The sequence below is a fragment of the Betta splendens genome, chromosome 14 (assembly GCF_900634795.4).
Source record: "Betta splendens chromosome 14, fBetSpl5.4, whole genome shotgun sequence".
NCBI classification, from domain to species: domain Eukaryota; kingdom Metazoa; phylum Chordata; class Actinopteri; order Anabantiformes; family Osphronemidae; genus Betta; species Betta splendens.
Genome location: NC_040894.2, coordinates 41,690 through 53,084, shown reverse-complemented (window position 1 = coordinate 53,084; position 11,395 = coordinate 41,690). Strand labels below are relative to the sequence as shown.

The 11,395-nt window shown below is 46.4% G+C and overlaps 1 protein-coding gene across 3 annotated transcripts in view; it reads left to right on the top strand.

The window, feature by feature from the left end:
• The first annotated feature begins 415 nt into the window (after window positions 1–415).
• slc23a1 (solute carrier family 23 member 1) overlaps window positions 416–11,395 on the top strand; it is a 36,081-nt gene continuing 25,101 nt past the window's right edge. For all 3 annotated transcript variants that reach the window (XR_008696624.1, XM_029173390.3, XM_055514482.1), the window contains exon 1: window positions 416–567. Coding sequence is in view for 2 of the 3 variants with exons in the window: in XM_029173390.3 (XP_029029223.1) it covers window positions 550–567 (18 nt within the window). In the remaining variant the exon portion in view is untranslated. The remainder of the gene's footprint in view (window positions 568–11,395) is intronic.

The window sequence follows — 11,395 nt, the reverse complement described above, 5'->3', positions numbered from 1 at the left end:
TATGTACTGCTTGTTGAGCTTTCAGGATCTGCTGTGCCATGTCAAAGAACTGCAACACCTTCCTTGTTCATTAGCCACTCAGAGCGTGGAGGCAAATTAGGATCACGTTATTTTATATGTAAATTTAGCTAGGATTTGTGCGTAATTTTAACATATAATGTGTAAGCATGGTATAGCCTCACTAAGTCTACAGATACAAATCAGGTTACGCACGCACAGATTGGATTACGCATGCACGTATCTGGTTACGCACGTACAGATCAGTTTATGCATGCACAAATCTAATCTGACCCTACTTTGACTCCATACAACAAAACCAAAAGATATATTTGCTCAGTTTAAGTCTGGCTTTTGTTTGTGATGAGCAATCAATAATCAGTGATCATTAACCAATGAATCAGTGACAAACACATCTAAATAGGTTCTGTGGTCAGGTGAAAGTCCACAGACACCAACAGATCATTAACCTTCACTTCTCTCTTTCCGTTTAACCCCACAGCTCACTGGTTTTCATGCTTGATCAAGAAGGACTCACTCAGCTACAGGGACATGGACAACGATTGTAAGGTAAATTGTTTGATTGATCTAAACTCTCCCTGTAAGGAGACCAGGTTTACAAAGTCTCCATAAAGTATCTGTCCTGTTGAAAAAACATTGAATCACGTTGATTCATTAAATTTACGCTTCTGACACTGATTGAAAAAGACCGAATGAAATCAAATGTGATCAGATGTGGTTGGATGTGATCCTCCTCCTTGGGCAGTAATTAGTAACTGTACCTTTGGTAGCATTAAAGGGGGAAACAACTCTGTTCACACCTGACATTGGAATGTTTTCCTATTTGTTGATAAACCAAATAAGCTGTGTCAGGTTCCTGTGATCATCAGTAAATCCCAATCACAGCTTTTGGCTCGGCCTTCCACGAGCAACCCAGGCCTGCCTGCTTGAGGTGCATTTGTTCGGTCTTGTCTGGTGTCTTTGTCATGTGATTTCCTGCCCCTGTCTGGTAATTACGATTGGTTACACCTTTCCTGTTAGTATTTAAGTTTGTCCACCGTGTGTGTGTGTGTGTGTGTGTGTGTGTGTGTGTGTGTGTGTGTGTGTGTGTAGCAGAGCTCTTAGTTTCTATATTCTTTTGTAATAATTAATTAAAGTGTTTTTGTCTTTGAGTTTGTGAGTTTGTCCCTGGGTTGTGCACTTCGGCCCTCCTCCCCTGTTACTAGTCTGGCCAGAGCTCTAGGATGAGCCCACCAGAGGGAGTTTAAACATTTCCCAGTGAGGAATGTAGCTTAGGTCTTAGTAGCCACCCTGGCGTGTGAAGTTAGAAGTGATTGCGCCAGCGTGTATAGGCTGTGTAGCATGAGACCCAAGTGGGTGTATGTCAGGGCGCCTGTAACAAGAACAATCAGGAGAGATGTCAAGTTGGATTAAAAGGATTTACAGGTGCTGGTCATAAGTTTAAATATCATCAAAAAGATGATATATTTCACAAATTCCATTCAAAAAGTGAAACTTATATAAAACTTATAAACTTAAATATATATATGTATATATATTTCAAATGCTTATTTCTTTAATTGTGATTATTAGAACTGATAATTAATGAAGTTCAGTATCTGAGCAAATTTAGATATTAAGAAATACAAAGGATTTTGTTTAGAAATCATGGCCAACTGAAAAGTATTTTAAATTAAACCGGCATCTCCATAAAGCTGAGTGACTATTGTTTTTTCAGAACATAATTGATGTCTTAGTTATTTTTCTGTTCACTGCAAAGTTATAATCGTTCTGTCTAGTTTAAGACAGACCTGCACCACAGCAGCAAAACATTTTTGTTTTCATTCTCCTCAGCTTTTTCGTGTCAATAAATAGCAGCCCACCGCTCTAACAGCTAATACACTATATTGGCTTCACATAATTCTGTGGTTATGGGTCGCGGTTTAATTAATATAATTTGAATGCGCATGGCCAAGTAAAGACATAAAGCGCCGTCCATGTGCGACTACAGCTGCTTAATTAGGTTTTAAACTTCTACAACTTGTTAATGAATGCTTTCCAGTAGTTGTAGATTTTACGTAAATAACCCTAATAATCATACAGTCGTAGCACTTAAAAGTGTCAGCCTTTACGGCAATCTGTTTGCATTTTCAGCGCGGTATCACCGGGTTATTAGCGCGTTGGAGCTGTGTTACGTCTATTCGGCCTATAGGTAGCGATCGGCCCCCACACTGGCCTCTATGACGCTGTCCTATTCTTTTGTTATATAGGCCCATGTGGAGCTGTATATTCATGCCTCCGTGGTGTAATGGTTTGTTTATTGTTTAACAGCCTTGATGTGTCAATTTTTTACCCCGGGTTCGAATCCCGGTGGAAGCAGAAGTTGTAATTACTGAACATTTTAATATTTTGGCATACAAGAAAATAACAAATGATTAATAGGGCTGGCTGCCTGTATTATTTAGCAGAGCTACAGCCATGTTACCAAGAGGTTCACCAGCCGCTTTCGGCAGTGAGTCATACACAGACGTTGTTCTGCCCGCTTTCATGTAAACACGGAACTCTTCACAGTTTTTTCAAACATAGATTTTGTTAATTTTGTTATTCATATACAACAACATGCAAATGCTAAAAATTACTGAAAAGATGACAGTACACCCATCTAGTTTGGGTACCATATGAAATGTGTTCCTACGAAGTTGATCAGCCGCTTTCAGAATCAGAATCGTTTTTATTCCCCAGGTTTATTTTTATTTACAACAAAAAAATCCCATACGGTTTGCACTGTAACGTCACAAAAAATTATGAAAAAACAACAGTACAGTTTTAATAAATGTGGATTAAAAATATAAACAGAAAAGCTATTTTCGTTTTCATTCAGTAAAAAACGTTAACATTTATCGTGCGTAATAAGCACATGTAAAACAAACAAACAAACAAGCTGCATTAATGCGTTGTTGATCTGCTGAGTCCTGACGTTCTGGCGCACCATAGAGAAAGATTTAATGCAATGTATTTATTTATATTAAATAAAATCCAACTTGATCCAAGTCATCTGCTTATGAATAGGTGGCTCCTCAGCACCATCGTTGGAACGTCACATCACTGTCTGCTTCAGACGGTGACGCCACTTCTCCGATTCTCTCGTTGCCTGCATTATCACATGCATACATTTCTGGTTAAACTCTACCTGGACACATCATCTGTCTTTCGGGCTCTTACGTTTCATTCAGAATCAGAGCAAACTATAGGTCATTATAGAATTAGTTTCTCATTCTCTGCTTTTTTCTCAAAATGAAAAATCAGATTTAAATCCAACTCCGTGCGTTGTGTCGATAAAACAACAACACTTGAATTCCGTTAATTAATATTACGAGCTGAAACGAAAAACAAGTTTGTTTTGTATTTTTTCCTCATGATCAACAAACCAGAAGACGAGTACAGATATACATATAAAATACTTGTATAACACAGATTGATGAATAAATATAGATTCCTATTTTATGTTATTATACTCATATTATTCTATTGGATTGGCAGGAGGAGGGACTGTGTCTCTCGGCTGGCCTGGAAACTGTAAAAACATCAGCAGCTTCGGCAATTGGCAACATACACTAGCGCACTAGCGAGCAAAGACGCATAATAATCTATAATATTTAAAAATAAACTACTCTACATTTAATGATACAATACCATGACATCGTTTTTTGTGCTTAATGTGCAGACACAGATAGAAATGAACAGTCGGACCTCACATCTTTGCGCCACCTGTTGGTTAAAACGAGACTAGCACCCTGATTTTTTTCAGCTTGCTGCAGGATTAAAAATCATTAGTCAGGGACGCACCCGTGGCGCGCTGGCGACGCGCACGTACTGCGGTAAAAAAGGTGGTCGCTTTGAAGTGCTACGACTGTAGGAATTTGTTTTGCAGTAGTTTGTCGATCGTAACTCTCACAGGACGCCAGAACTCAGCAGATCTACAGCAGCTCATTACAGCAACATGTTTGGTTCTACGTGTTTACTCTGTGTCTGCCTGAAACTGCAGTTCTGACTTGTTTTCACTGTGCGTGTCATTGTAACTGAATGAGTGGCTAAGATCACTTAATCGGCCCATGTACGTTTCAAAATTTTGATTTCTCATCTGCCCATCCATCCACCTTCACCGGCTTTCTCGCTTCGCTTGGTATGAGCGGCAAACAGATTTTAATCAAAGCACAGCCTTACAAACCAATAAACCGAGTAAAAATTAGTAATACAGTCATAGCACTTTAAAGCGACCACCCTTTTTACTGCAGTATGGTGACATCGCCACATCTCAATGGGTGGAGGATATTATGCGTCTTTGCTCGCTTGTGCGTGCTAGTGTTTGTTGTCAATTGTCGAAGCTGCTGATGTCTTTACACAATTCCCAGGCCAGCCGAGAGACACAGTCCCTCCTCCAGCCAATCCAATACGACAATATAAGTATAATAACATAAAAAAGGAATCTATATTTATTCATCAATCTGTGTTATAAATATAATTTATATGTATATCTGTACTTGTCTTCCGGTTTGTTGGTCATGAAGAAAAAATACAAAACAAACTGGATTTTTGTTTCTCTTGATATGAGCGACAAACAGAATTGAAGTGTTGTTGTTTTTTCAACACCAGGCACAGAGTTGGATTTAAAGCTGATTTTTCGTTTTGAAAAAAAAAAGCAGAGAACGAAAAAATAGGTCGTTCTCTCGTTATAGCAGATTTTAAGTTGAGTAAACCCAAGCAGACAGTGATGTGACGTTCCAACGATTTGGTGCTGAGGAGCCACTTATTCACAGGCAGATGGCTTGGATCAAATTGTCAATGCGCGCTAGTGTTTGTTGTCAATTGTCAATTGCTGAAGTTGCTGCTGTCTTTATATAGTATGTCCTCGTGTTTAAGTACTGTCGGGAGTGTCGGGTCCGTGTATGTTCTAAGTTGGATTTCCCCACCAGAGTAAAAGCTGGGAAAAAAAAACGAGTCGTCTCGTTTTTCGTTTTTTTCCTCAAAACTAAAAAACGTCTTTAAATCCATTTATTTGTCTGGTTCTGAAAACACTGTTTTCAGCTCATTTATTCGTTTTTAAAACAATTCTTTGATTAAATGTCGTTTGTCACTTTTATAAAAAGAAATGTGAAAACTCTCTGTGTACGTTGTAACAGTTTGATTTCCCCCTCCAGAAAAAAAGCTGGAAAAACGAGAAAACAAGTCGTTTTAGAACGTTTTAGAACCGGAGGACCTGTTAATGTGTCTGAATACACAAGAAAGTGAGACTCTTATTTTGAAACACAGTACAACGACGGCAGGATGCTGGTGCTCAAGGGCAACTTAAATATATTTAAATACTTAAATAATTAGATTTTCCTTTCCAGACAACATCAGCTGAAATCAAGCCGTTTTCTGGTTAAGTTGTCCAGAAGATAAAATACAAAGAACATCCGCTTTCTCGTTTCTCTTAAGCAAAAAACGAAATTTAATCACAGCACCGTGTTAAAACAAATAAATGAGCTGGAAACAGTGTTTTCAAAACTAGAGCCGGAATTGGATTTGAAGCCATACCCCGTTTTCTCGTCTTGAGGAAAAAGTCGTTTTCTCATTTTCCCAGTTTTTATTCTGAGGGGGAAATCAAACTATTGGAACATAATCACAGCACCGTGTCAAAAACGAATAAACGAGCTGAAAACAGTGTTTTCAAAACTAGACCCCTAGATTTGAAGCCGTTTCCCGTTTTCTCGTTTTCCCAGCTTTTACTCTGGTGGGGAAATCAAACTGTTAGAACGTACAGGGACCGTGTTGCCCTGCTGCCCAGTCTTTGTTGACTGCACAAATTAAGAGAAGAGACACACAGAATGTTTCCAAATGTTAACGGTCATACTGGATGAAAACGAAAATAACTCCTTCTGCTCTGCAGCATAAACCACTTTGACCACTTTTGAGGTGTGTGTGAGAACAGTTAAACCAGTAAGAAATAGCCAATGTCCTGGAAGCGCCAACATTTTACTGGAATGACATTAATCGTAATATCTGCAGAAAAACAAAATTTTATTACACAGGCAACACAGTGGATTTAGAACTCGCTCTGTGTTGTAAACATGGCGTCTGATGTTGGTTCAGTCGCTTGAGCAAATTTCACGTCCCTTCCCACTACTCCGTATTGGCACAGAGACATGTTAACATATTGTCACCACTCGGCCAATATGTGTGAAATACTTTAGCTCCATGGGACATCTGGCAGCATCTTCAGCTGCGCCTACGTAGGCTGTGGGACGTCAAAACCTTTCACTTCACTTTTTTTAAACGCTCTTATGGTATTTCACACAAGCCTGGCAGACTACCACTGCTAACTTGTAGAGGATATTATATAAGAAAAATAAATAAATTGTATTAAACTCTCTCTATGGTATGCCAGAATGCCAGGAGTCAGCACATCTCGGACTCATTAGTGCAGCAAGTTGTTTGTTCTGCATAAATTGATTCTGCATGAGTAATAAGGACTGTTTTACACTTATTTAGCCGAAGACAAAACTCAAAAGAGATCGAACAATTCGCTCAGCTGCACCTAGTCTGTGGAACGCTCTCCCAGAGCACACGAGAACGCCACAGACTGTCGTAAAACGTATTTATTCACCGGCGCTTTCAAAGTCGGCAAAATCCAGAGTCGCTCAGATTTATTTGCGACATCTGATTCTCCCGCAGGAATAATATAATAAAATTGAACGCTGTACATAGGAGTGCGCCCTTGGTCTGTCTAAGCAAACAGTACAGCTGGCATTTCGGTTTTGAACTGCCATAACTTAGAAATACTACTATACTAAATACTACAATTGTCTGCTAAATAATACAATCAGCCAGTCCTATTAGTCATTTGTTATTATCTTGTAGGCCAAAATAGAAAAATGAGATAACAACGCTGATTGTTCAGTAATTATAACTTCTGCTTCCACCGAGATTCGAACCCGGGACAATAAAATTGACGAGTCAAGACTGTTAAACAATAACTAACCATTACACTACCAAGACATTGTAATGTTACTCTACGTCGGCCCATATAACATGGTCTTAGTACTGCGTCATAGGGGCCATTGTGGGGGCTGATCGCCACCTATAGGCCAAAAAGACGTAACACACGCTCCAACATGGTAAAAACAAGGTGATACCACGCTGAAAATGAAAGGTGATTGCGGTAAAGGCTGACATTTTTAAGTGCTACGACTGTAGTTTTGGACTTTAATTGGATTTAAAGCTTTTTTTTATTTAAACAAACCTCTGCTAATTTTTAATCAAAGCTTATCCAGGGGCGGGTCGGGGGGGGGCAGCAGTCTTAGCAGAGAGCTCCAGACTGCCTCTTGAATGAAACACAAGACCAAATGATATACGGTGCGTTTCGTAGATCTGAGTTCAACCAAGCTTTTGTTTGTGTCACGTTTGCTTACAGTCGCAAAGTCAAACTTCACATCCCTTCCCCCTATTCTGTAGAGGCGACTAGACATGCTGTTGTGTTGTTACTACTTGATCAGCAGGTGAGAAATACTTCAGCAAAGCTCCATGGGAGATTGGGCAGCATCGAATGGCTTGATCAGCTGCATGTCTATGATTCATTAACGCAGCAATAGTTTGTTCTACATACTTTCACTCTGCAAGAATAATTGGGCCAGTTTATACTGTACTTATATATCCGAAGACATAGCTCCATCAGGCAATTTGCTTAGCTGCACCTAGGCTGTGGGACACTTGTGGAGCACTTGAGAAATCCATAGACTGTGGACGCTTTTAAATCTGGTCTTAAAACTTGTGTATTTATCTTAGCTTTCTAGTCTAATTTATTTCTAGCACATTAGTAAACACAGCATTAATTGTACAATTCGAACTGGTGATGATTTGCGCTTCTTCCATAATAATCATGGCTAAGGGAAGAAACTGCAGTTCGTAGCAGCTGTTCGAAGCGGGGAAAAGCGGGATAGGTGACCTTGTCGATGCCTTGACAATCTGTCAGACTTGAAGCAGGCGGCGGACCCACATGCACAGCACGGAGGCGAGATGATGATTAGACACGGGTTTATTCGACAAGGCAGGGTCAGGCGGTCCAGGTCATACACGAAAAGGTTCAGTGTAGTAGTAACAAGGGAGCAGGCAATCTCGGGTCCGGTATACAAGCAGGGTTCGTTACACAGGTGGTCACGGCAAAAGTACAGGCAGGGATAAGGCAAAACTCACGGTCAGTTAGTTAGTCCAGGTTCAGGCAGGAAACGACGGTCAAAACAAACGGGAACAATAAACGAGGAACACGGACACGAAACACTGGAACGAGGAAACTCAGGGAACTCGGGAAACTCAAGGACTTCATGAAACTCGACAATCTGGCAAAGGACTATGGGAACAGGTGGTGGCTAAATACACAGAGTGATTACGTAATTACTGACAGGTGTGGATACTGGGAACAGGGCCCCAAACCAGGGCGGGCGGAGGGTGGTCCCAGGAGGAGGGACCGAATCCCTACCCCTCACGGCAAACGAGCAGGGTGGGTGGAGGGAGGACCGGAGGAGGGCCAAAACAAGAGTCCACATGACCAAACCAAAGTCCCCGAACGGGGAAGACACGAAGTCCAGGGATTCCTTCACGGAGGGTGAAGTCGCGGCGAGATCCTGCTCAGCCGCCGCTGAGCCCGGGTGGCCCTCTTAGTGCCCTTGAGCTGGGCCGACGTCCCCGGGGACCACCCCGAATGGCGACGTCCTCCAGGCGGACGCTGATCCGAGGGGCTGAGGAGTCGAGGCGGACGTCGCCGCAGGAGGCAGCGCCATCCACACAGCCGGATGCGCCGCGGGCGAGGCCACCAGTCCGGCAGCCGAGACAAGGGCGAGGCAGGAACCAGAGACGTCCTCCTTGGACCTCCGCGACGAGACACAGGAACCAGAGACGTCCTCCTTGGACCACCGCGACGAGAAACAGGAACCAGCGGCGTCCTCCTTGGACCACAGCGACGAGAACCGCGGCAGCAACTCCAGCTGGCGCGACCTCCTCCTGGAGGTCGGCGGGACCCGCAGCTGGCGCGACCTCCTCCTGGGGGTCGTTAGGGACTGCAGCTGGCGCGACCTCCTCCTGGGGGTGCGCAGGGACTGCAGCTGGCGCGACCTCCTCCTGGAGGTGCGCAGGGACTGCAGCTGGCGCGACCTCCTCCTGGAGGTGCGCAGGGACTGCAGCTGGCGCGACCTCCCCCTGGAGGTGCGCAGGGCCTGCAGCTGGCGCGACCCCCTCCTGGAGGTGCGCAGGGACTGCAGCTGGCGCGACCTCCTCCTGGAGGTGCGCAGGAACTGCAGCTGGCGCGACCTCCTCCTGGAGGTGCGCAGGAACTGCAGCTGGCGCGACCTCCTCCTGGAGGCCGGCGGGCGCTGCGGCTCCGAGGGTGACAGGGACTGGAACGACCTCTCTCGGGCCGACAGGAACGTGAACGACCTCTTTCGGGCCGACAGGAACGGGAACGACCTCTCTCGGGCCGACAGGAACGGGAACAACCGCTACAGGGCCGACAGGAACGGGAACTGGAACGACCGCTACTTGGCCGACAGGAACGGGAGCGGGAACGACCGCTACAGGGCCGTCAGGAACGGGAGCGGGAACGACCGCTACAGGGCCGACAGGAACGGGAGCGGGAACGACCGCTACAGGGCCGACAGGAACGGGAGCGGGAACGACCGCTACAGGGCCGACAGGAACGGGGGCGGGAACGACCGCTACAGGGCCGACGGAAACGGGAGCTGGAACGGCCTCTACTTGGCCGACGGGAACGGGAGCTGGAACGACCTCTACATGGCCGACAGGAACGACCTCAACATGGCCGGCAGGAACAGGAATGGGGACTGGAACGGCCGCAACATGGCCGACAGGAACGGCCTCAACATGGCCGACAGGGACAGGAACGACCTCAACATGGCCGACAGGAACAGGAACGGCCTCAACATGGCCGACAGGAACAGGAACGGCCTCAACATGGCCGACAGGAACAGGAACTGGGACGGCGTCCCCTCCGGAGCCGGCATGACTGCTTACAGCTGCCGGGCTCGACGGAGTAGACGTCGGGCCTGATTGGGTGGGGCTAACACTCGACAGACGGACGGTGCCCTCTGGCTGGGACAAGGCCTGAGCGTGATTGGACTGGACTGGGACAGGAACGTGACTCGACTGGACCTGAACACGACCGGACTGGACTGGGACGTGCCCGGACTGGACTGGGACGTGACCGGACTGGACAGGGACCTGGACGTGACTCAACAGGGCTGAAACCTGGACTGGGCTCGACTGGGCTGAAACCTGGACTGGGCTCGACTGGGCTGGACTCGACTGGACTGGACTCGACTGGACTGGGCTCGACTGGACTGGGCTCGACTGGACTGGGCTCAACTGGACTGGGATCTGGACGGGGCTCGACTGGACTGGGATCTGGACGGGGCTCGACTGGACTGGGCTCGACTGGACTGGGACCTGGACTGGGCTCGACTGGACTGGGCTCGACTGGAATGGGCTCGACTGGACTGGGATCTGGACGGGGCTCGACTGGAGCGGGGCTAGAGCCCGGACCGGGCTCGACTGGAGCGGGTCTAGAGCCCGAACTGGGCTCGGCTGGGCTGGGGCTGGAACCTGAGCGTGACAGGGCTGCACTAGAACATGAGCATGGCGAGACTGAACTGCGACTGGGGCCTGAGCGGAGCACGGCTGAACTGGAGACTGGGCAAAACACAGCTGAACTGGAGACTGGGCAAAACACGGCTGAACTGGAGACTGGGCAAAACACGGCTGAACTGGAGACTGAACAGCTCGCGGCTGGACTGGAGACTAAACAGCTCGCGGCTGGACTGGAGACTGAACAGCTCGCGGCTGGACTGGAGACTGAACAGCTTGCGGCTGGACTGGAGACTGAACAGCGTTCAAGTTAAGTTTTTAGATCGCTAGGTAGCTCGGCGCAGGTAAACTCCATGCTCCCTCGGGTGAATAATACTCGCCGTAAAAAAAAAAAAGCGAGAAAAAACAGTCACTGACCTGACCGGAGGCTGAGTGCTGGCTGGGTCCAAGCTGGCCAGATTGTTCTGTCAGACTCGAAGCAGGCGGCGGACCCACATGCACAGCACGGAGGCGAGATGATGATTAGACACGGGTTTATTCGACAAGGCAGGGACGCTAGTGCGTTTGCTTTCCTGATTCCTGCTCAGGCGATCCTTGGTTTGGACCGGTCTCGCCGCGGGCGAGGCCACCAGTCCGGCAGCCGAGACAAGGGCGAGGCAGGAACCAGAGACGTCCTCCTTGGACCTCCGCGACGAGACACAGGAACCAGAGACGTCCTCCTTGGACCTCCGTGACGAGAAACAGGAACCAGCGGCGTCCTCCTTGG